Source organism: Littorina saxatilis, unplaced genomic scaffold, assembly GCF_037325665.1.
Source record: "Littorina saxatilis isolate snail1 unplaced genomic scaffold, US_GU_Lsax_2.0 scaffold_385, whole genome shotgun sequence".
Classification (NCBI taxonomy): domain Eukaryota; kingdom Metazoa; phylum Mollusca; class Gastropoda; order Littorinimorpha; family Littorinidae; genus Littorina; species Littorina saxatilis.
This window is the reverse complement of record NW_027127022.1, coordinates 67,846-94,263: the sequence shown is the minus strand read 5'-3', so window position 1 is coordinate 94,263 and position 26,418 is coordinate 67,846. Positions and strand designations below refer to the sequence as shown.

Genomic DNA, 26,418 nt, shown 5'->3' with positions numbered 1-26,418 from the left:
CGTATTGGTGTTGGAACAAAAACGGAAAATATTTTTTGTGTGTGATGTGCCCCATCTGCTGAAAACTACCAGAAATTGTTTTGCCAATTCCTTTTACCACAAGAAAACTAGAATGTTGTGGAAGAATGGCCGTTTTATCAGTTGGAGGCATGTACTAAACCTCTATGAGGATCACGTAGAAGGTCAGGTTTTGAGTGGCCAATAAGCTCACCAGGTCACACGTTGACCTCACGGCTTTTAGTCAAATGAAAGTTAATCTTGCCGCTCAAGTTCTGAGCAAAACTGTCGCCGACAGTCTTGAACAGAACTATGGCCCGGATGTGAAAGAGACTGTGACTTTTATTAGACACATGAATCGGTATTATGACTGTTTAAATGTCCGTAATCTGAAAGAGTCTGCACAAAAGAGAAACCCAGATCTCAGAGAGTACAGAACACTTGATGATGAGAGGCTGCAATACCTCACCGGTGGATTTTTAGAGTATTTGCAAGAATGGGAAGATGGTGTTACAAACCGAGATGGTTTTGCCAAAGCTGAGAAAGGCAGAATGCTGTTGAGTCATCAGACCCTGTCAGGTTTGAGGATCAGCGCCCGCTCTATTGTTGAAATTGTTCAGTTTCTTTTGCGAGAAGGTGCATCTTTTGTGTTGACCCACAACTTTAACCAGGACCCCCTAGAGGAACATTTTGCACATTGTAGACAGAAAGGTGGGGCAAACAACAACCCAACCGTTTGGGATGTACAGCATTGCTCTTCAAAACTGAGGGTTCTAGGTTCAAGTGCGCTTGCGCCTATTAGAGGCAACATCACTAACAGAAAGAGGACCATGCAAGCAGACAACACATCACTGGCGAAGCGAGCTAAGAAAAGTTAGCATGCTTAATTTCTTGAGTCTGTTTTACTGTTTGGAGTGGCATTGAATGAAATTGAAAGACAAAACTGACTGATTCTGATTAATAGATCTGCTCTTCACTTTTTCGGTGTGATTGTAATTGAAATAAAATAGGGCAACTCGCTTTGTCATGATTATTGCAATTAAATCATAAGAAATGCCTGGCAGCAATTTGTTTATGTTGGCATCCTTGTTTATTTGTTGTTCATTTCATCCCTTTCAGAATGTTCTCTGTTTGCTGTAATTGTCTCCGATGGCATTGGCAGTGTATAAATGTTACTGTTGTTGTTATGGCTTTTTTTTTTAAATGCGTTGTGGTTTTTAAGTATGTTACTTTATTTGGTATTTAACGTCGTTTTCAACCACGAAGGTTATATCGCGACGAGGGAAAGGGGGGAGATGGGATAGGGGAAAGGAGATGGGATAGAGCCACTTGTTAAGTGTTTCTTGTTCACAAAAGCACTAATCAAAATATTGCTCCAGGGGCTTGCAACGTAGTACAATATATGACCTTACTGGGAGAATGCAAGTTTCCAGTACAAAGGACTAAACATTTCTTACATACTGCTTGACTAAAATCTTTACAAACATTGACTATATTCTATACAAGAACCACTTAACAAGGGTAAAAGGAGAAACAGAATCCGTTAGTCGCCTCTTACGACATGCGGGGTGCAGAGAAATAAGGATGTGGAAAAGAAGACTTTTGGTAAGTGAAATAAAGGTGATGGATCCAGTCAGGTAGAAATAAGACAACAAGAAAAGAATTGGAAAACTGCAGGGAATAGTAGGGAGAGTTTTCTTGGAAGGAAATATAGGTGACAAGACTGGTAAGGCCAAAAAAAAAAGAAAAAAAAGGTGTGGTTACGGTAACATAGCCAAAAAAATAGGGTAGGTAGGTAGGCAATCACTTTTTTTTTCAACTTTTTTTTCTAATGTGTACAAATTAAACCTACCGTACTTTCCGGGTGACAAGGCGCTTTGTTATCTAAGACGCACCCCCTTCTTTAAAAAATAAAAAAAATTGTAATCCAGTCACCCATTGGACGCAGGGGGCCAATAGGGCGCACCAAAATGACCCAGTTTTTGCCATGAGAGGTGGTTCCCCTGTCATATCTGAGAGAGGAAACACTTCCTGCATCGGGGTCAGTGACCGGTCAGTGACCAAAGGCATTGTGATAGCTGGGTGGCCTTGTTAAAAGACACGACCTTCTTCCCAGGGGTCAATGACCCAGTTTTTGCCATGAGAGGTGGTTCCCCTGTCATATATGAGAGAGGAAACACTTCCTGCATCGGGGTCAGTGACCGGTCAGTGACCGAGTTTAACAGAGTGGAAATCTGTGTGTGCGGCCAGATCAAAGGCAGGGCAGTACCTAGTAGCTGAAACATGCATTATCACAAGTTGTTTGACTGGTACTCAAGCGGTCTCTTTGATTTTTTTCGTATTTCATACACGGATTAGGCGCTTCGTTATACAAGAGGAAAAAAGTCGCGCCTTATGACCCGGAAAGTACGGTACTTGACAGGGAAATAAGTGTGCGACACGGGCGCTTTCGCTTTCATTGCGTTTTTTGCACTCGGTTTTTTTTTATTTTTTTGTTTGTTTGACAAATGTAATAAAAAGTTATAGGATCGGCCCCTAAAATTAGGGTAGGTCGGGTTACCGTAACCACACCTATTTTTTTTTTAGGCCTAAGGCAGAAATAAGACAAAAGAAGAGAAGTAAAGGGGTGGGGTAGCTTGGTAAAAACACTCCCGCCGCGTGAAGGCGACCCCATGGGAGCTTAAGTATGTTGTGGACTGTTCTTTTTAACATAAATTATCAGTGCAAGCAAGAATTGTATATATTGTTCACATGCTTTTATTTGCAAACCAGTAAAAAAAATTCTGCCACTGGTGTATATGGATAATTTATGACTGGGTGGCCGAGTGGTAACGCACTTGCGCTCGGAAGCGAGAGGTTGCGTGTTCGACCCTGGGTCAGGCCGCAATTTTCTCCCCCCTTTCCTAACCTAGGTGGTGGGTTCAAGTGCTAGTCTTTCGGATGAGACGAAAAACCGAGGTCCCTTCGTGTACACTACATTGGGGTGTGCACGTTCAAGATCCCACGATTGACAAAAGGGTCTTTCCTGGCAAAATTGTATAGGCATAGATAAAAATGTCCACCAAATACCCGTTTGACTTGGAATAAAGGCCGCGAAAGGGGAATGCTCGCCTAACAGGCTATTGAGCTTTACTGACCGTTGTGAATGCGTTATATATTGTGTGTAAAAAATGTCTGTTTGTCTGTCTGTCTGTAAAAAAAATCCATTTCAAACGGCAGAAATTAATATGTAAGCGCCTAGGGCTATATCTAGATTAGGCGCATAAAAAATGATCACAATAATAATAATAATAATATGCCTTGCCGTGGCGTAGCAGCTTGCGTGCCCCGATGATCCAAAGAGCTATGCCGGCCGGAGCCTTCATATAGTGCTCCTGGCAGGTGTAACCACGCCGGACAGGTCTGAGGTGAATGGGGCCAGACTAAGTATACACCCTTGTCCTCCAGGTTGGGGGTTGTGCGAAGGGCTTAACAACTCATCCATGGAAAAAAAGTACAGAAAGTTGGCGGGGCATCCGAACGGGGTCAAAAGCATAAGTATTAAGTAAAATGTTTTCTTAAAATGACACGACAAAATACAGGTCTTTGATTTCAGATATTTTTTGGTCTGTTTCAGTTTGTGCAAGTATGTTTGTGAATGAAGAGAAAGTGAAGGCTTTTAAATTATTACTTTTCATGCATCTCCAACAAAGACATGTTTTCCACGAACAAGCATACATGTAACTTGCATTTGTACTGTTCACAGGCACACCTTTTCATTTTCTCTCTGTCTCACTCTCATTCTCAATTTCACATATGCCAGGATCATCGCGATATAACCTTGAACGTTTGAAAACGACGTTAAACACCAAATAAAGAAAGAAAGATGCCAGGATCACACACTCAGTGACTGACTCTCTCTGCAACGGACGGTGAAACTGAAAGCAAGGATTACACTGGTTTATTGTATAACTATGTTTTCAAATATACAACAACACACAACTTCAGGGCGAGACTATCACTATCAGAATCGATACTGATAGGCACAACAACAAAACTTCCTTGTCTCCAAATCTTGGCTACTCCGAAAGTGTTCTTCTTGACCCTTCAAACATTTGTTTTGAAATTTTACATGAATTTACAATCACAAAGTGCCTTGTCAACGTCAGAGAGTGTTAACAATAAAATGTAAGGAAAAGGCTAGTTCCTAAACATACAACACACGAATTCAAGTTAGAAACATCAGTGTGGACACAAAAGATAAATTGAAACAATATTGCCTCCCACACTCTCGGAACAGCTTAAAGAGGAAAGGGACAGAGCAGGCAGGACATTTCCAATTTAACACCGTTTGAGATTTTTCCTCAATGATTTATTTCTAGAAATAATATTGAACTTGTTTTTTTTCTGTTCTTGCCTTTTAATAAACTTGGTAATTGCAAAACCACGAACAGTCAAAAAATAAGTAATGAAGTTCTCCAGAAATTTCTGGTGCCCTGAGAAATTGGAAATGTCCTGCCATGTCATCTGCACAGTCCTGTCAGACAGTATAGTTTCCTTCAGTCTTACTGTTGACAGAGACATGGCATCAAGGGCTTTAACATCCACTACTCTGCGCATGATTGATTCAAACATGAGCACCAGTTTGTAAAACTTCAGTGATGGCGTTTTTAACCCTCCCCTATCCTTGCTTTTCAACCAAGCTGCTATATGGGACGGTACTTCTTGCTCAGACTCTGAATCTGATGCACACAAAGCCTGAATCTGTGCTTGCGTGTCTGCAATTTTCGTTTTCTTTGACATGCTGTGGATGAGGTTCCCCGCAATGTAAAAAATGACAGCCTGGTCGCCTGCAGACACAGTGTCCATGGCAGCGTCAACTGTTTTCTCCTCACTTTTTTTCTCGAGCTGAAGGAGAGCTGTGACAAGAGAGTCCAGCAGGCACCTTGTGTACATATAAGCAATCTCATGAGAAACTGACTCGTCATTGGAGATAATAGTCCTGCAGGTGTGATCAGTTAAATCTGGATGGGTCGACATCTCATGAAAAAGAGTCCACATTTTCTCGTACATGCCAGCCTTTGCAGCCTGTTTCACAGCAGACACCAATGGTGTTAAACACTTCGAAAGATTATACCACATGAGTCATTATATTTATAGTGTGGTGTAATTTCTATTCTAAGATCAAATAGAAAAACAAACATTAGTACAGAAAAATACATTTTGTTTGTTCAGGTATGATCACTAATATCAAGTGCTCTATCAGTATCACCAATAACAGCTGTTAACATTTAACTTATTGTCAAGGAGAAAATTTAATACAGGGAAGTTGGCTGCTGATGAAAATTGAAATTCACAGCTTCTTCAAAGTTCATTCACGAACAAATTATCGGGTTGTTTGGATCTGGATCTGGGCCGATAAGGGTTGTTTAGAGCCTTCGAAGTGTTTTTATCATAATATGCGACCAAAAGCTGATAGTACTAGTGGTTGTCAAAACCAGAATTGTCACCTTTGTTTACGTGCTTACCTTTCAATTGTGGTTCGTCGTGGTTTTTTTTGACACATGACCCCGAAATCCGCTGATAGATGCGTAGGTCTTTGGGGAGCGAGGGCATTGAAACTGAGACACTTTTGACACTTTTGGCTGCACTGCAACGTTGTCGCTATCTGAGTCATGACTGGATTCACTTTTGCCTTCCTCTTCTGTAAATTCCCCAAGGAAAAAATCCAAGGGGATATTTTCCCAACGGATAAAATCCTCTGTCGTTTTAGTCGTCGTTTCTCCTATCACCTTCGCCATTTTGACCGATCGTACGAAATGTTCGCGACTCCTATACTGGAGAGCGCTTACCTCAGCTGGTGCCAGCTGGTGCCAGTGGGAGGATTACTTGCTCCTGCCGTAGGCGAAGATAACGCGAGTGGGAAGACAGCGCTTCGCATCTCTTCTATCTATGTCTCTGATTTGACGTAAACTAAGTGACACAATTTCGCTTGAATCGTCAGAACTTGGAAAATGACATTTTGAAGTGAGTGGGTCGGCAGTGCAAACGCAGAGGGTGGGTGGTGCCTCACCGTTCTTTAAAGCGCCCACCGACAAAACTGGCTTTTCTGTATTTTTAGATAAAGAGGGTAGTATCTGACGGCATTTGAATTGTCATTCTGTAGAATAAGTCACGCTGATAATGTTAGTTCCAATGTTTAGGCCTACTTTGTTTTGTTAATTTTTAGCGTGATCAACAAAGAGGGTCACCTAGAATCAGTCCTGATTGGTCAAAAAGCCATATGGTGACTGGAATGGTAATAAAGCGTGATATTAACCATTCAGTCAATCACATAAACCAGACACACCAAGGGCGAAGTGATGACAGATAAAATGAAGTGAAATACGTCCGATTCGCTCTCACCCTCTCACTACCACATTTGACGCATCCAAGGACGGATCAATTCACTTTGGAGGGGGGGGGGGGGTTACAAAATGACTGCGAAGAAGTAGTAAGGATAAGTATGCCTCATGCCTCGGCGCAATGCGCAATGCGCAAGGGTAGGGCCCAGCATAAAGTGATAGGTTAAGGTGCCTGTGTTTAAGTAGTGATAAGGAGGGATTGCGGATAAACGGTTTATTGCGTTTTATATTTTGTCATGTGATTTCATGTGCCTGTACCTGTTGCTCGGTACTAATGACCACTCCAGCTGGGGTAATGACAGGATTACTATCCGCGCTTCGCGGAGCACTCTCTCTTTAATAGTGCTAATAACTATCAGAGGTGTCAGGATAAGGCAATAAAAATGGTACCCCTACTCTTTGCGGAGCCCCCTCGCCGATAAAACCACCAGAGGTTGCCAGCAGTTAGAGAAGTTTAACAGGAGGTGGTTTGCCTACCCCGAGGGTTGATTAGGGTTTAATGCTTAGATTAGTGCTAGACAAATGGTGTGGGGTGGGTGTGGAAGTTAGCTCGACTGATGAGAGGGATGGGAGCTGTTGTACACATATAAAAAAAAGTTTTAACAAGTAGACTCAGATTGTTGTTTTTTATGTGGGTGTTATAAACATCGGAGGTACATTTTACACCGAACACGAGTTGTTCTACAGTCAGTCATACATAATGTTAGATTAGCGACTGATCACGTCTGAGTATTGCACCACAGAGACGCAAGACCTTACATGCTAGACCATGTTGGTTGGTCACAGGCTTGTGCAGGGAACCATTGGTTATACACTTGGTAAAACTGCTCTCGCAGTTCAGGACGAACCACCTCTTCTAACGTTGAAGAGCTAAGCGCCATGTATAGAGAATCTGTATCCATTTCCAAAAGCTGGTAGTCGGCTCTGGACACAAACTTATCTAGAAAATCAAAATGAAACTCCAACATGCGTAGTTTAGCGTACTGGTAAACAAAGTAACCAATCTGAGAGGGGAGTGACCAGTTGATTTTTTTTAACCATCTCTACTTCAGCGACAGAATCTGTTACTTCTGTTAGTTTTTGAAAACGACCATTGTTGATCAGTTTTGAGGCCTTATCAGACAAAACGTAATGAATATCACGATGGTTGGCCACGTTAGTTAAGGTTTTCCCGTAGACTGAGTTACCGAGCAGTTTGAAAGTTTCAGCTAAGATAGCTTTTGATGAGTCTTGGTCTCCTGCTCGTCTTGCGTTTGAAACGCTGTCACCAAACTGACGGAAACAGGTTTTGGGTTGATACTCTACGATCAGCGTGATGTTTTAACAATCAAACCGTGCTGCACGTACCAAAACAAGAGGGGTGTAGCTAGCAGAATTTGTTCACCGTGGTAACTCCCTACAAGTGTACGGCGTGGTTGGGATAAGAGCTTGTGTTTTTCAGCGTAGTCTTTCATAAAATCCCCGATCTGTTCTCAGCTGACAGACTCATTTTTGAAAATAGGCTGCATTTCACTGAAATGTTCTTTTAGATGGTCAGGTACATAAATATCACACTATACCAACCCGAACAAAGTTTTGTTTTGCACCGCGTCTAAGACAGTTTGATCTGTGATGGTAGAAGGATGCCGGAAGGGTTTAAGTGTCGGAAAACGACCTTGTAGAAAAACCTGAATGGAGGTGTTTTGTATTTTGTCTGCGTGCCATTCACACTCCCATTTTTCGACGACAGTCACACCCACATCCTCACGCAAGTATTTGGTGATGTTGCTTGTATGCTCTCTGAGTTCAACTAGTGTTTTTCCGGTGACAGGGTTAGTCGTTTTACCGGCGGTCACAGAACAGTCATGCCCGTGGAACAAACATCCGTGAAACTGATAGCAAATTTGATTTGTGTCATCCCAACCATCAATTCTAATCTTTTTTCGACCAAGGGTCTTCTCTTTTGCGTTAAACTTATGTTGGAGATGGATCTGTTTTGAATCCATAACCCACTCCAACCATTCCCGAGCTAGCTGACCGTAGGGATCTGTTTTTTCCGCTTTAAAAGCGTTTTCTTTTCTACGAATGACAGGGTGCTCTGTGGGCATGTCTTGCATGAGTGCAGCTAAACACAGCGCATTTGCATCAAACCCCTGAACAGCCTGTACCGGTTTGTCCTGATTACCACGAATGTGTGTTTTGTCTTTTTTGTGGTATCTGTGAAAGACAATAGACGGACCCTCGACAATGTTCTTTCGCAAAAGTGCTTGAACGTCGTTTTGTTTTTCGTTAAAAAGTGAAAAGTAGGTATCTGAAGACAACGTGTCAAACAGACACTTCAGTGTCACACCGGGGACAGAAATACCGTCTTTCAGCAAATCAACTCGCAGACTAGCGTACATACTAATCTGATGCTGCAAAGCAACCAGAAACAGTACTGTGTCTAGGTTGTTGTACCACACCAAAAAAAGCCTTCAAAGTCGTCATTTTGTTTTCAGTCCACACACGCTGACAAAAAGCGTACTCTGTTTCAGAAATATTTGAGTTTTTTTAACTTACTAAAAAAAGCTGCATGGGGTGGGAGTTCTCTTTCGTCTAGTGTACTTAGACTAGTGACGTATTCATAGCAGAAAAAACCCTTTTCCTCTTCGACACCGAACGCCTAGAGGTACTTGGAATAACTAAAACCTGGCGCAAGAAAAATTGTTGATGTCGAGAAACCGAAGTTTGTCTGTACAAAGACACATATATTGATTGTTACGCTTAACAACAAACTTGAAAGGAGGTCTTTTAGGGGTTTTCTTTTTTCCCTCTGTTCGATAGGAAAGTCAGACAAAGGCGTGACATAGAAACTGGAAGACATGATGTTGTGAACAAAATACCGAGAGTTTGGGCGTTCGAGTCTAACTTGTTCTAGAATGTCATGGTCACTGATTTCACCGAGAAAAGAAAGAAAGTCCTGCTTTGACAACTCAGGCGTGGTCGTTGTAAGACAGAGTGGTTATTGACTGAGGCATGAAAGAAAGACAAGTCACCCGACTCTTTGTTTTTGAGAAGAAAGGAGTGAGAAAAATTGATTTTGAAGCGTTTGTTTTGCTCATGGAACAGATCAAGAAGCGACTCGTCCCAATCAGGGAAATCAGCACAATGTGGCGCTTTTTTACACACACTAATCGTGTAAGATATATAGAAGAATTACAACACCTGGTACACGCGTATAACCATTCGTTTCACAGAAGTATAAAACAGCACCTGTTAAAGTTTGCCTTGCTAATAAAGAAACAGTTTTGTAAGTTTTGTACGGACAACCCCAAAAGAAAACACCCAAAGGTAGGCTACAGGTTGGTGATCGTGTGAGACGAAGTAAAACACGACGACTCTTTAAAAAAGGTTATTTACCTGCGTGAACAGAAGAATTATTTACAGTTAGCAATGTGTTGAAAACAACTCCAGTGATCTATAAGCTGAAAGACGCTCACGCAGAAGAACTACAAGGTAGTTTGTTTTTTTTACAAAGAAGAACTACAAAAAGTAGGAGAGAAAGAAATGTATCGTATTGACAAAGTACTAAAAGAACGACTTGGTAAGGGAGGAAAAAAAGAGTATTTAGTGCATTGGTTTGGGTACCCAACGTCATTTTCTTTCTTTCTTTATTTGGTGTTTAACGTCGTTTTCAAACGTTCAAGGTTATATCGCGACAGGGAAAGGGGGGAGATGGGATAGAGCCACTTGTTAATTGTTTCTTGTTCACAAAACCCAACGTCATTTGACACATGGATCTCAGCTGATAGCCTTAGACAGTATTCAGAGTAGTTATGGCTGAGGACGCCTTGTCTGCTGAAGATACAACTGTTGCTACTAACGTATTAGAAGAGACAACTACTGATACCAAGAGATTCTCTTGCTTGTGGTGTGTTTTTGGTTATCGCGCCCCTCGTAGTGAGATTGTATTTTTGTAAAACATTTTTTTGTTTTGTTTTTGTTTTTTTGTTTTGTTGATCAGATTTTTCTAATTTATATTGTAGTAGGTGTGTCTCTGTTTAATTTGACAAAATGGGGGGAATGTCCGGCCCACTGTTTGAACAAGGTTTTTGTGGGTTTTTGCAAAGAATGACGCGAGGCTCCTTTGTGCAAAGCAAGACAGCGAAAGAGACACAGACCATCAGTATAAGGAAAATGATTATTCGCGTCTTTTTGCAACTTGTGCAAGAACTGTGTGTTTGTGATGTAGACTAGTCAGGTAGACTACCACAGGCGCATCCGATAGGAAAGTCAGACAAAGGCGTGACATAGAAATTGGAAGACATGATGGTATGAACAGAATACCGAGAGTTTGGGCGTTCGAGTCTAACTTGTTCTAAAATGTCATGGTCACTGATTTCACCGAGAAAAGAAAGAAAGTCCTGCTTTGAGTTGATCAGGCGCGGTCGTTGTAAGACAGAGTGGTTATTGACTGAGGCATGAAAGAAAGACAAGTCACCCGACTCTTTGTTTTTGAGAAGAAAAGAGTGAGAAAAATTGATTTTGAAGCGTTTGTTTTGTTCATGGAACAGATCAGGGGGAAATCAGAACAAGGGTTCCTCTTAAAAGAGAAAATGTGGCGCTTTTTTACACACACTAATCGTGTAAGATTTGTAGAAGAATTACAACACCTGGTACACGCGTATAACCATTCGTTTCACAGAAGTATAAAACCAACACCTGTTAAAGTTTGCCTCGCTAACAAAGAAACAGTTTGGTAAGTTTTGTACGGACAACCCCCAAAGAAAACACCCAAAGGTAGGCTACAGGTTGGTGATCGTGTGAGACGAAGTAAAACACGACGACTCATTAAAAAAGGTTATTTACCTGCGTGAACAGAAGAATTATTTACAGTTAGCAGTGTGTTGAAAACAACTCCAGTGACCGATAAGCTGAAAGACGCTCACACAGAAGAACTACAAGGTAGTTTTTTTTTTACAAAGAAGAACTACAAAAAGTAGGAGAGAAAGAAATGTATCGTATTGACAAAGTTTTAATGTGATGACCCACGGACTAAACCCTGTTTACCTACGGGTGATTACACACGCCTCTTTGTTTGTCAGAAAAACAAAACTAAATCCAGCTGTAAGTCTTGCTCACACAAAAACCATAGAGAGCTCTACAGCCAAATACCCTCTAAAAAGAGTAGTTATGAAATCTTACGGGATCCCGCGTGGAAAGCTTAGTGCTGTTTTAGACAATTTGTTTCTCAGGCAGCTACCAAGACGCGTTGTAGTAGGACTAGTAGAGAGCGCTGCGTTTAACGGTAGCTACACAAAAAAAAACATTCAACTTTTAAAACCCACAACTTGAATTTTCTCTGCCTCTATGTTGATGGAAAACAAGCCCCTGCAAAACCACTAACACCAGACTTTTGAAAACAGACAGTATGTGGGAAGTTTCTTTAGTTTGACCGCAGGAACAGGAGTGGGTGTTGGTGACGTCGGTAACAGAATTGTCTATGAAGACTACTGTGGGAGTTTGCGTCTGGAACTAAAAGTTTAGTGCACCCCTGGTAGAGCCTGTTCACGTTATTGTGTTTGCAGAAATGGACTCGTTGCTAGAAATTGATCGGAGTAGGCAGGTTATCACTGATTTTACATCATGCATGGCCTAGAGATCTCTCGCCTACTGTTAAGACACCCCGTGGCAAGACGGTCGTTTATGTGTGTTTACGCCAGAGACCAACTTCCTTCTGAGATAAATTTACTTCACCCCTCGTCTTACGTCATAAACACAGACCCAGTACATAAGGTTGGGTCTCATTGGGTTGGTGTGTATTATGATGGTCAGGGGAATATTGAATATTTTGATAGTTTTGGTTTAAAACCGAATCACAAAGACATTGAAGGTGTTTGTTTTTTTATGCGTCATTGGTTTGTGTTCTAAAACCAACGAACAGGTATTACAGGGATGTTAAGTTCTACTTGTGGTTTGTTTGCAATGTATTTCATCATCAAAAAGAGTCAAGGTACAAGGCTCCGTGACATCATTTCTATTTTTAACCCCCAAAACCCTGTTGTAAATGACCGTAAGTTCATAGCACTTTTTTAGAGATGTGTTAACGCAACAAGTCTAAAGCTGTTGTTGTAAATAATAGTAACTGATGTCATAGTGTAAGGAGGTTATGTATAAAGATGGTGTTGCCTAATTTTTTTCACTAAATTTCCTGATCGAGCCACAAGACAACACCGCCTACTCTACACTACAGTCTACAAAGACAGTCTCCTAGAGGTAAAAGTTGTTTAACACTTTTGTTGTTGTTGTTGCTGAGAACGACAAAAGAGATGTTTGACGAGAAAGAGCCTCTGTTTAGCTCACCGCTACCCGAACCTGATATGTTTCCGTGGTTTTCACCAAGGAAACAGAAAGAACAGACGCGTGCGACCAAGTCAAAGAGGGGTGGTCTTGGCCAGTAAAGGATTTACTCGCCTGATCAAAGTCCGAGAAAGGCTGTTGAAGCGACTTAAAACACAAACAGAAGTTGTAGCTATAGAAGTTAAAAAAAAACACCAGACGTATCAGAAGAGCCCAGAACAAAAAGAAGAAACACCAGCAGACGAACTACCTCACACACCTGTCAAATACTCAGAGAGCAGCAATCTGTTTGAAAACTGCTACCAGGAGCCGGCTGGCTGGTGTGTCTACCTTCAACGACCTCGGTTACTATAACCCAACATTGTTAAATACGAAAGTCGCCCCACGTCAAGTTATGGGAGCGCACCTTAAAAGAGAAAATGTGGCGCTTTTTTACACACACTAATCGTGTAAGATATATAGAAGAATTACAACACCTGGTACACGCGTATAACCATTCGTTTCACAGAAGTATAAAACAGCACCTGTTAAAGTTTGCCTTGCTAATAAAGAAACAGTTTGGTAAGTTTTGTACGGACAACCCCAAAAGAAAACACCCAAAGGTAGGCTACAGGTTGGTGATCGTGTGAGACTAAGTAAAACACGGTGACTCTTTAAAAAAGGTTATTTACCTGCGTGATCAGAAGAATTATTTACAGTTAGCAGTGAGTTGAAAACAACTCCAGTGACCGATAAGCTGAAAGACGCTCACGCAGAAGAACTACAAGGTAGGGTTTTTTTACAAAGAAGAACTACAAAAAGTAGGAGAGAAAGAAATGTATTGTATTGACAAAGTTTTAATGTGATGACCCACGGACTAAACCCTGTTTACCTAGCGGTGATTTCACACGCCTCTTTGTTTGTCAGAAAAACAAAACTAAATCCAGCTGTAAGTCTTGCTCACACAAAAACCCTAGAGAGCTCCACAGCCAAATACTCTCTAAAAAAAGTAGTTATGAAATCTTACAGGATCCCGCGTGGAAACCTTAGTGCTGTTTTAGACAACTTGTTTCTCAGGTAGCTACCAAGACGCGTTGTAGTAGGACTAGTAGAAAGCGCTGCGTTTAACGGTAGCTACACCAAAAAGCCATTCAACTTTTAAAACCCACAACTTGAATTTTCTCTGCCTCTATGTTGATGGAAAACAAGTCCCTGCAAAACCACTAACACCAGACTTTGAAAACAGACAGTATGTGGGAAGCTTCTTTAGTTTGACCACAGGAACAGGGGTGGGTGTTGGTGACGTCGGTAACAGAATTGTCTATGAAGACTACCCCGGCGGCTATACGCTGTATGTATTTGACCTGTCACCGTCAATGTTGGGTGGAGATCAGATTGAGCTGATGCGCTGTGGGGGGTTTGCGTCTGGAACTAAAGTTTAGTGCACCCCTGACAGAGCCTGTTAACGTTATTGTGTATGCAGAAATGGACTCGTTGCTAGAAATTGATCGGAGTAGGCAGGTTATCACTGATTTTACATCATGATGGTCTAGAGATCTCTCGCCTACTGTTAAGACACCACTTGGCAAGACGGTCGTTTATGGGTGTTTACGCCAGAGACCAACTTCCTTCTGAGATAAATTTACTTCACCCCTCCTCTTACGTCATAAACACAGACCCAGCACATAAGGTTGGGTCTCATTGGGTTGCTGTGTATTATGATGGTCAGGGGAATATTGAATATTTTGATAGTTTTGGTTTAAAACCGAATCACAAAGACATTGAAGGTGGGTTTTTTTATTTGTTTTTTTTTATGCGTCATTGGTTTGTGTTCTAAAACCAACGAACAGGTATTACAGGGGATGTTAAGTTCTGCTTGTGGTTTGTTTGCAATGTATTTCATCATCAAAAAGAGTCAAGGTACAAGACTTCGTGACATCATTTCTATTTCTAACCCCCAAAACCCTGGTGTAAATGACCGTAAGCTCATAGCACTTTTTTCAAAGATGCGCTAACGCAACAAGTCTAAAGCTGTTGTTGTAAAAAATAGTAACTGATGTCATAGTGTAAGGAGGTTATGTATAAAGATGGTGTTGCCTAATTTTTTTTACTAAATCCCCTGAGCGAGCCACAAGACAAAACCACCTACTCTACACTACAGTCTACAAAGACAGTCTCCGAGAAGTAAAAGTTGTTTAACACTTTTGTTGTTGTTGTTGCTGAGAACGACAAAAGAGATGTTTGACGAGGAATAGCCTCTGTTTAGCTCACCGCTACCCGAACCTGATATGTTTCCTTTGGGTCGAACCATTTTCGCGAGTGTCAGAACGTGGTGAAAACTTGTGAAAATCCACATCAGACATTACATCACCCAAGGAAACAGAAAAAAACAGACGCGTGCGACCAAGTCAAAGAGGGGTGGTCTTGGCCAGTAAAGAATTTACTCGCCTGATCAAAGTCCGAGAAAGGCTGTTGAAGCGACTTGAAATACAAACAGAAGTTGTAGCTAGAGAAGTTAAAAAAAACACCGGACGTGTCAGAAGAGTCCAGATCAAAAAGAAGAAACACCAGCAGACGAACTACCTCACACACCTGTCAAATACTCGGAGAGCAGCAATCTGTTTGAAAACTGCTACCAGGAACCGGCTGGTATGTCTACCTTCAACGACCTCGGTTACTATAACCCAACATTGTTAAATACGAAAGTCGCCCCCACGTCAAGTTATTGGAGCGCACCTTAAAAGAGATAATGTGGCGCTTTTTTTACACACACTAATCGTGTAAGATATGTAGAAGAATTACAACACCTGGTACACGCGTATAACCATTCGTTTCACAGAAGTATAAAACCAACACCTGTTAAAGTTTGCCTCGCTAACAAAGAAACAGTTTGGTAAGTTTTGTACGGACAACCCCAAAAGAAAACACCCAAAGGTAGGCTACAGGTTGGTGATCGTGTGAGACGAAGTAAAACACGGCGACTCTTTAAAAAAGGTTATTTGCCTGCGTGAACAGAAGAATTATTTACAGTTAGCAGTGTGTTGAAAACAATTCCAGTGACCTATAAGCTGAAAGACGCTCACGCAGAAGAGCTACAAGGTAGTTTTTTTTTACAAAGAAGAACTACAAAAAGTAGGAGAGAAAGAAATGTATCGTATTGACAAAGTACTAAAAGAACGACTTGGTAAGGGAGGAAAAAAAGAGTCTTTAGTGCCTTGGTTTGGGTATCCAACGTCATTTGACACATGGCTCTCAGCTGATAGCCTTAGACAGTATTCAGAGTAGTTATGTGTGAGGCTGCCTTGTCTGCTGAAGCTACGACTGTTGATACTAACGTCTTAGAAGAGCCAACTACTGATGCCAAGAGCTTCTCTGTGTGTGTGTGTGTGTGTGTGTGTGTGTGTGTGTGTGTGTGTGTGTGTGTGTGTGTGTGTGTGTGTGTGTGTGTTTGCACTTACATTTTTTTTTCACCACACATATAACCCTACCTCTTACATAGCCTATCAACAACGAAGAAAAAAAATAAAAATAAAAATAAAACAGTCATTATAACAACAACAACACCAACACTAGTCAGTGGGTTAGTTACGAAGGTTCGCTGTTTTATCTAGATGCCGTACACTGCTGTCTAGTGCAATTAAATGGGTTTCTCTGCGGTTAGTGGAGCCCTCTCTCTTTTATGGCGCTAATAACTATCAGAGGTGTCAGGATAAGGCAATACAAAATGGTACCCCTACTCTTTGCGGAGCCCCCTCGCCGATAAAACCACCAGAGGTGGCCAGCAGTTAGAGAAGTTTAATAGGAGGTGGTTTGCCTACCCCGAGGGTTGATTAGGGTTTAATGCTTAGATTAGTGCTAGACAAATGGTGTGGGGTGGGTGGAGGAGTTAGCTCGACTGGTGAGGCGGGAGAGATGAGAGCTGATTTACAAAAATATAAAAAGCTTTAACAACTAGACTCAGATAGCTACCTGTTGGTTTTATGTAGGTGTTATAAACATCGGGTGTACATTTTACACCGAACACGAGTTGTTCTACAGTCAGTCATACATAATGTTAGGTTAGAGGCTGCTCACGCCTGAGTATTGCACCACGGAGACGCAAACCTTTTAAATTGCAAACTGACAAGGGAACAGAGTTTTTGAACGCCCCTTTTTTAGCGTTTTAAAAAAAATACAATCTCACTACGAGGGGCGCGATGACATCAACACAAAAAAAAAGTATAACCATTCGTTTCACAGAAGTATAAAATCAGCACCTGTTAAAGTTTGCCTCGCTAACGGACGAAGTTACAGTTTGGTTAGTTTTGTATGGACAACCCCCAAAGAAAAAAAAACAAAGGTAGGCTACAGGTTGGTGATCGTGTGAGACTAAGTAAAACACGACGACTCTTTAAAAAAGGTTATTTACCTGCGTGGCCAGAAAAAATATTTTCAGTTAGCAGTGTGTTGAAATCAACTCCAGTGACCTATAAACTGAAAGACGATCACGCAGAAGAATTACAATCAATCAATCAATCAATGAGGCTTATATCGCGCATATTCCGTGGGTACAGTTCTAGGCGCTCTGCAGTGATGCCGCGTGAGATGAAATTTTATACGGCCAGTAGATTGCAGCCATTTCGGCGCATATTTACCTTTCGCGGCCTATTATTCCAAGTCACACGGGTATAAGTAGACAATTATTAACTGTGCCTAAGCAATTTTGCCAGGAAAGACCCTTTTGTCAATCGTGGGATCTTTAACGTGCACACCCAATGTAGTGTACACGGGGGGAGGGTTCGGACACCGAAGAGAGTCTGCACACAAAGTTGACTCTGAAATAAATTTCCGCCGAACCTGGGATCGAACTCACGCTGACAGCGGTCAACTGAATACAAATCCAGCGCGCTACCAACTGAGCTATATCTCCGCCCAAAGAAGAACTACAAAAAGTAGGAGAGAAAAAAATGTATTGTATTGACAAAGTACTAAAAGAATTACTTGGTAAGGGGGAAAAAGAGTATTTAGTGTATTGGTTTGGGTACCCAGCGTCATTTAACACATGGATCTCATCTGATAGCCTTGGACAGCATTCAGAGTAGTTATGGCTGAGGACGCCTTGTCTGCTGTTGATACTAACGTCTTAGAAGAGACAACTACTGATACCAAGAGATTCTCTCGATTGTGGCGTGTTTTTGGTTATCACACCCCTCGTAGTGAGCTTGTATTTTTTGGGTCAGATTTTTGTTATTTATATTGTAGTAGGTGTGTCTCTGTTTAATTTGATGGCCCACGGACTAAACCCTGCTTACCTAACGGTGATTACACACATCTCTTTGTTTGTCAGAAAAACAAAACTAAATCCAGCTGTAAGGCTTGCTCACGTAAAAACCCTGGATAGGTCCACAGCCAAATACCATCTAAAAAGAGTAGTTATGAAATCTTACGGGATCCCGCGTGGAAACCTCAGTGCTGTTTTAGACAATTTGTTTCTCAGTCAGCTACCAACACGCGTTGTAGTAGGACTAGTAGAGCTCGCTGCATTTAACGATAGCTACACCAAAAATCCATTCAACTTTAAAACTCACAACTTGAATTTCCTCTGTCTCTATGTTACTGGAAAACAAGTCTCTGCAAAACCACTAACACCAGACTTTGAAAACAGACAGTATGTGGGAAGTTTCTTTAGTTTGACCACAGGAACAGGGGTGGATGTTAGTGACGCTGGTAACGGAATTGCCTATGAAGACTATCCCGGAGGTTATACGCTGTATGTATTCGACTTGTCACAGTCAATGTTGGATGGAGATCAGCTTGAGTTGGTGCGCTGTGGGGGGGTTTGCGTCTGGAACTAAAGTTTAGTGTACCCCTGGCAGAGCCTGTTCGCGTTATTGTGTATACAGAAATGGCCTCGTTGCTAGAAATTGCTCGGAGTAGGCAGGTTATCACTGATTTTACATCATGAATGGACTAGAGATCTCTCGCCTACTGTTGAGACACCCCGTGGTAAGACGGCCGTTTATGGGTGTTTACACCAGAGACCAACTTCCTTCTGAGATAAATTTACTTCACCCTCGTCTTACGTCATAAACACAGACCCAGCGCATAAGGTTGGGTCTCATTGGGTTGGTGTGTATTATGCTGGTCAGGGGAATATTGAATATTTTGATAGTTTTGTTTTAAAACCGAATCACAAAGACATTGAAGGTGTTTTTTTTTATGCGTCATTGGTTTGTGTTCTAAAACCAACGAACAGGTATTACAGGGATGTTAAGTTCTACTTGTGGTTTGTTTGCAATGTATTTCATCATCAAAAAGAGTCAAGGTACAAGTCTCCGTGACATCATTTCTATTTTTAACCTCCAAAACCCTGTTGTAAATGACCGTAAGTTCATAGCACTTTTTTAGAGATGTGTTAACGCAACAAGTCTAAACCTGTTGTTGTAAAAATAGTAACTGATGTCATAGTGTAAGGAGGTTATGTATAAAGATGGTGTTGCCTAATTTTTTTAATAAATACCCTGATCGAGCCACAAGACAACACCACCTACTCTACACTACAGTCTACAAAGACAGTCTCCTAGAAGTAAAAGGTGTTTAACACTTTTGTTGTTGTTGTTGCTGAGAACGACAAAAGAGATGGTTGACGAGGAAGAGTATCTGTTTAGCTCACCGCTACCCGAACCTGATATGTTTCCTTTGGGTCGAAACATTTTTGCGAGTGTCAGAACGTGGCGAAAACTTGTGAAAATTCACATCAGACACTACATCACCCAAGGAAACAGAAAAAACAGACGCGTGCGACCAAGTCAAAGAGGGGTGGTCTTGGCCAGTAAAGAATTTGTTCGCCTGGTCAAAGTCCGAGAAAGGCTGTTGAAGCGACTTAAAGCACAAACAGAAGTTGTAGCTAGAGAAGTTAAAAAACACCAGACATGTCAGAAGAGTCCAGAACAAAAAGAAAAAACACCAGCAGCCGAACTACCTCACACACCTGTCAAACACTCGGAGAGCAGCAATCTGTTTGAAAACCGCGACCAAGACCCGGCTGGTACGTCTACCTTCAACGCCCTCGGGTACTATAATCCAACAATGGATGTGAAATACAAAAGTCGCCCCACGTCAAGTTATGCGAGTCCCTAAGACAAACAACCAAACTAGTACCTGGTTATAAAAAAAACATCTAAAGTAGACAAGTGTAAAACAAACAAGGCGGTGTTGTATACCAAAAAACTATCATTGACAATCATTTTTGGCTTTTGTTTATGTGTGTAAATTGTTGAATTTTTTTATTTTTGAGCTTTAGTATTTAAAAGACTGAAGTCACTTTTATAATAAAATGGTCATATTGGAAAAGTTTATAACTATGTGTCTGTATAACTCTTGAATGGTAGCGTGAGCAGTTTATGTATTGTTTGTTACTTTTACATCTGACTTTTACCTTCTTGTTTGGAAGTACTTGTGTGTGTGTGTGTGTGTGTGTGTGTGTGTGTGTGTGTGTGTGTGTGTGTGTGTGTGTGTGTGTGTGTTTGCGCTTACATTTAATTTCCACCACACATATACCCCTACCTCTTACATAGTCTATCAACAACGAAGAAAATCAATAACAAAAACAAAATAATACCTATCTTATCTGGTGTACCTATCAAAACCTTGTACGTGCACCCGCTGTCGGCAATCAAACACCCTTTACTGTCATTACTCCAGTTGCGATACGCACCAATAAAAAAGGCCGGGAATTGACCCTATGGGGGCAATTACTGCTGGGAAGCAGTAATCCTGTCATTACCCCAGCTGGAGTGGTCATTAGTACCGAGCAACAGGTACAGGCACATGAAATCACATGACAAAATATAAAACGCAATAAACCGTTTATCCGCAATCCCTCCTTATCACTACTTAAACACAGGCACCTTAACCTATCACTTTATGCTGGGCCCTACCCTTGCGCATTGCGCATTGCGCCGAGGCATGAGGCATACTTTTCTATACTACTCGAAGATACAAGTTGACGGCGCCGAAGGCGCCTAAGCCTCTAGGGGGGTCCGGGGGCATGCCCCCCGGACATTTTTTTTATCCAAAGAAGCAAAATAGAGCTATCTGGTGCATCCTGAGCCAATAAATTACCTCTTTTTTGGGATGGGGGGTGGGGGGGGGGGGGTTACGTAACCCGTGTAACCCCCCCCCCCAGATCCGCCCTTGGCATCCCTTTCTTGCTATACCACCGACAGCAGCTGTCATACGGCCACGTTTTTGCAGTGACAGCCTGAGAGATGTGGCTCAGCAATAAACAGTCTCAGATTTGGTCAGGATAAAACCACCCCTTCACTTGGTCACATACGAAAAATGAACAACCTGACTGCTTGGTGTGGTGAGTTGAAGTATCTTTATGAATCAATTTCATGAGAAAAAAGCACGAGGGCCTATTACACAAATATTTATTTCAACAGAATATTTCTGCACCCAGGTTGTGCATTTTTGGTATGTGTTCAAGTGGAGTCAAGCCTGACCAAATCTGAGGCAGTGAGGCAAACTGTTTTGACGATGTGAAGTGGGCCTTTCATCCTCAGTAAAAACGACGACAATTTCCATCAGATCTTTTCCACCACCATTTGACACCTACCTTTGCCTTCAAGGCATCAATCATCCTCCCAATACCCTCGTCGATTGCAGCCATCATAGCGCAGTGGATACGCCTGGTAGGCTCGGTGACGTGAGAGCAGTACGTGTCCACGTAACGCTGGGGGACCTCGAAAGGTCCGTGTGGTGCGGCGTAGGCCAAGTAGACAAAGAAAGGTTGGTCGGTTTGCGACTGCTGGACAATGTCCACCATGGCGTCGTTGATGAGGTCTGTGTTGTACGTGTCCTGAAAGGTACGGGGCGGTAGCAAGTTAGCATACCAAATGCCTTTAGATTCACTTCCAAATATTATTTATACCATACGGTTGTGCTTTTCAAATATTTCTACCGCGCATGCGGACTGCCTTTACTTTAAAAAACAAACAAACAGTGTTTGAAAGCAAAGTTTGATTTCGTGTAAAAGGCACAGAAAGAGCACTCTTCGTGATGTTTGGGATGGGTTACGTCCCCTGAATTACTTGCCGTCTGCGTCAAGCACAATTATTGTACAGTGGATTCCCCAGATCGGCAAATTCGCCTGAACCCCCCCCCCCCCCCCCACACACACACCCTTCCACTCCCATCATCAAAAGGTCAGATCAATAGTATCTCTTAATTTTCTCATTCCAAAACGGATGACACGGTAGTAGGCTACGTGTAGCCCCGACAACTGCCCCCCCCCCCCCCCCCCCCCCATTCCCAACCCTCTGAACAAATCGTCCCATCCCACTCCCAGACACCTCCCCCCTTTCCCCCTTCCCTCCATCCCCCCCCCCCCCCTCCTGACAACTGGGTCATGGTCGAAATCACGGGGGACAAATTAGCCTGGATCACATTCGACACCGAGTCAAACATCATCGTTTCGTTTAATTTGTTGATAGGGAATAATTATTTTATAATTTAATTAAATAACGATTTTATTACATATGTCGTATGCATATATAGAGCGCTTACTTCCTTTTGTTTATCCGATCTTGAAATAGCGTTCTGCCTCATTGGTTTCAGCTTCTCTTTTCATTCAATGTGCGTGTGTATTACTTGTTACTGCCGCTGCGCAAAATATTGCTCAGGAAAAACGGTTCAAAGACGGTATTGCCATCAAGGCAATCTCGCACTAGATTTGCTCACTAGAATAACAGATACAAAGAAGAAAGGTCATGGGGTATAAACACATGTTCACCTTTGCATCCAAGTCGAGTTGCGTATTGTTCCACCAGTCGTACACTTTGCCCTTCATGTGCGTGTAGTACGATGAGTGAGCGCCCAGCAGCATGCCTTGGAAGGTGTCGAACCCTCGGCCCAGAGGGGTGACGGACGGGTGGCAATGGCCGAGGTGCCACTTGCCCAGCATGTGAGTCTTGTAGCCCAGCCCCTTGAGCTCCCCGGGCAGCATACTGAACGTCTCGTTGGGCCAGAACAGCTTCCTGGCGCCAAGGGCATTGACGTCCTGCAGTCCCATGGTGTGGGGGTATCTGGGGCACAAGCAATCCTGTTTACCCCCACCACTTGACAAGAGTAAAGCTCAAGTCAAACAATAGTAATCCGATGACCACAATAGTAACCCTGTGGTTACAAATGTTAAACGCCAATGTTAGCAAGACAAACCTAACTTGAAGAACATTGGAAAATCGTAGTCTGAACTCAAATGGAGTATTTGTTCCCCAACATCCTATAAAATAGTAAAAAGTTACTCCAAAATTGTTCGGATAAACAGGTCTGCACAAGGTTAAATGAACAGTGTAGGGGTCACAGGGGTCACACTATTGCAGAAGCATCGATTTGTCTTTTTGTCTCAGATTACGATATAAATAGTCAAAAGCTTTTCACAACTTTCTCACAGATGCATTCACATCACCTTAAGTGTTTTCAGCCAAACGAAACGGTATGCGGTTTGCTACTTCGCATCTCCCACAAAAATGTAATCAACATTTACCTTTGAATACGTTCTGGGCCTCAACGCTGTGTGAGGTATGCCAAAAGTGGACCCACATTTTTTTGTAAGTCATCACAAACAGTGTCTTGACATCAAGTACCCAAAACAGAAAGAGTTCTCTCTCTCGCCATGTTTTGATTGATTGTGCACCTAGAGTTGACAGGTCCAGTAACTTTAAAGTCAAATCAAATCAAATCAAATCAAATTTTATTTTACGAGGGTTGTGGCATAAGCAATATAAACGAGCAACCAGCCCTCGCCCAGAGAGGGACTATTCTAATCTTAAATACATATATATACAAACGTAAAACAATTTCAAAAGATAAGCATGACAGTTAAAGGCAGAAAAACTATTCACAGGACTATATACACGTTGTAGGCTATACAAACATTCTTGCGTTATGAAACACTGATGCTTTATGGACAGATATGATCAATATGAAAATAATCAGAACGAAGTCTTCCATCACTGTGACTTTTCGTAATTTGACATTAAATGTAATGAGAGGTGTTTTTTGGAAAGTATTGAGACTTGTAGGGACTCGAACTGATTCCGGGAGAGAATTCCACAAAACGCTGCCAGAATAAGCTAAACTTGATTTAAAGAGATCTATCCGCAGAATGGGGACGTTGAATTTTCGGCTTGGTTTGGCTTTAAATTTTGTAATGAAAGCACGTGGTGCATGGCCGTAAAGGATTTTGTGAAGGAGCACGCCTTTATTTGATTTAAATCTTTCTTTTAAGGGCAAAATCTTAAGTTTTTTATAATCGTCGAAAACAAGACTGGATTGTTTTAATAGAACTGATTTTAGTGCTCGTCTGTGTAGACTATACAGTGGTTTTAAAATATTTGCACTGGCTGAGTCCCAGATGGTCGAACAATAATCCGTGATGGTTTGTATGTATGCACTATAAAATAATAACCTTGAGTGTGGATCAAGAAAGTGTTTTATTCTGTTCAACAAATATATTTTCCTCGACATGGTTTTACACAACGATCTAACATGATGGGTCCAAGATAAATTATTATCGATATTTACTCCCAAAACTTTGTGATCTCCTACTTCCGCTATTCTTTCTTTCTTTATTTGGTGTTTAACGTCGTTTTCAACCATTCAAGGTTATATCGCGACGGGGAAAGGGGGAGATGGGATCGGGGAAAGGAGGAGATGGGATAGAGCCACTTGCTAATTGTTTCTTGTTCACAAAAGCACTAATAAAAAAATTGCTCCAGGGACTTGCAACGTAGTACAATATATGACCTTACTGGGAGAATGCAAGTTTCCAGTACAAAGCAAAGGACTTACTTCCGCTATTGCATCGTTGCCAATTAATAAGGAATGAGGATTATTCTTGATGTTTTGTCTTTTTTGCCTTGTTGTAATTAACATGTATTTGGTCTTTTGGGGGTGAAGACTCATGTGGTTATATTCCGTCCAATTAATGAGATCATCTACACTGTTCTGCAATGATAAATAAACTTTGTCTAATTTTTTTATCAGAAGTGTGTATGGTCGTATCATCAGCAAATAGTTCACAATCATCATTAACACTAAAAGGAAGATCGTTAATATACAGAGAGAAAAGAAGTGGCCCAAGGACAGAACCCTGGGGGACTCCATATAACACATATCTTTTACTTGACATAGTGGAATTCACGCAGACGGATTGCTCTCGTCCGGCTAAGAAAGATGAGAGGAGGCATAGGGTTTGGGGTGACAATCTATACTCAGCTAATTTTCTTTAAAGTAACTCATGATTAATGACGTCAAATGCTTTTGCAAAATCGACAAATAGGACACCACAGAGTTCATTACTGTTAATGTTGCTAAGCAAGTTATCAAGAAGGTTTATTAATGCTGTGTGGCACGAATAATTTTCCCTGAAGCCTGACTGATTTGAATGAATAAGGTCATATTTCTTCAAATGTGCGGCCAAGTGTGTATATATGTGTTTTTCTAGTGGTTTGGATAACACAGGAAGAATCGAGGTTGGTCTGTAATTGGCGGGGTCAGAATTACCTGATTTAAATAGAGGGATTACTTTTGCCTCCTTTAATTTGGCGGGAATGTCAGATTTGTCCAGGCACAAATTGTAAACATATGTCAGAGATTCTGCAATAAAAGGGGCAGACAACTTCAACATTTTCCCATCAAGATTATCTAGACCACGAGTACCAGATTGTTTTAAGCATATCAGATAATGGAAGACTTCGCTCACAGATAACAGGGGGATGTCTAAATTATGTGTAATATTTTTTTAAACACAAAACTGTTTCAACTTGTCCAGATTATTCTGTTTTGATCTATCATTTGTGATTATTTTTTCAACAATAGAAGTGAAATGAATGTTAAGATCATCCGCAGATACATCAATGACAGAAGATTTTACGGTTTCTTTACGTGTCAACTGGTTGATCACTTTCCAGATGGCTTTTGAGTTTTGTTTCGTATTTGATGCAGCGAGCTCACGGTAATATTTTTTGCGAGCAGCACGTTTCATGGACGTTACTTCGTTTCTCTGCTTTCTGTACTCTTCTTCTCTGCCATTACGTTTAAGAAAATCGCAGTGATTAATCGCACATTGAATGTCGTGTGGTAAGCCATTTTGGTTTTGGGTGTTGCTGCACACGAGAGGTTCTGAATGGTGCATGTTTATCATACACTTTTATATAGCCTACAAGTTGTATAATAATTCAAATGCTTCATCGGGGTCAGTATGATTATAAATTATTGAAAAATCTGTACAACTTAAATCAGAAAGGAATGATTCTTTATCAAGTTTTGAAAATAGCCTATAAGTTATGAATTTATGCTTTCGTTTGGGGATTCTAACCCCTTTTTTCGACCATGTGAGGCATATTGGAAATGATCACTACAACCAATACTTGGAACTGAGGTTTCAATAATGTTAGCCTGGGTTGACACACATATATGGTCTATAAGCGTAGATGAGGTAGCTGTAACTCTTGTTGGAATCGTTACGAATTGTTGTAAATTATGAAGGGATAACTTTTCCATCTAGCACTTGTTGGGTTTCAGAAGATCAAGATTAAAATCGCCCAAAAGTATAATTTCTCTGGATTCAAGGCTGACAGCGTCCATCATGTTATCGAAATTATCAAACCAGTTAACATGTTCAGCTGGATTCCTGTAGCAGAAACCGGTCAAGACTGGCGCTGATTTACGCAATTTTAATTCCAGCCATATTGTT

At 41.5% G+C, this 26,418-nt stretch overlaps 1 protein-coding gene across 1 annotated transcript in view; it reads right to left on the bottom strand.

The window, feature by feature from the left end:
- Positions 1-26,418, bottom strand: part of LOC138955485 (arylsulfatase B-like) — a 55,895-nt gene that overhangs the window by 16,871 nt on the left and 12,606 nt on the right. The window contains exons 3-4 of the mRNA XM_070327081.1: positions 22,453-22,744; positions 21,277-21,519 (exon numbers count right to left, since the gene is read on the bottom strand). Of these exons, the coding sequence (XP_070183182.1) occupies positions 21,277-21,519; positions 22,453-22,744 (535 nt within the window). The remainder of the gene's footprint in view (positions 1-21,276; positions 21,520-22,452; positions 22,745-26,418) is intronic.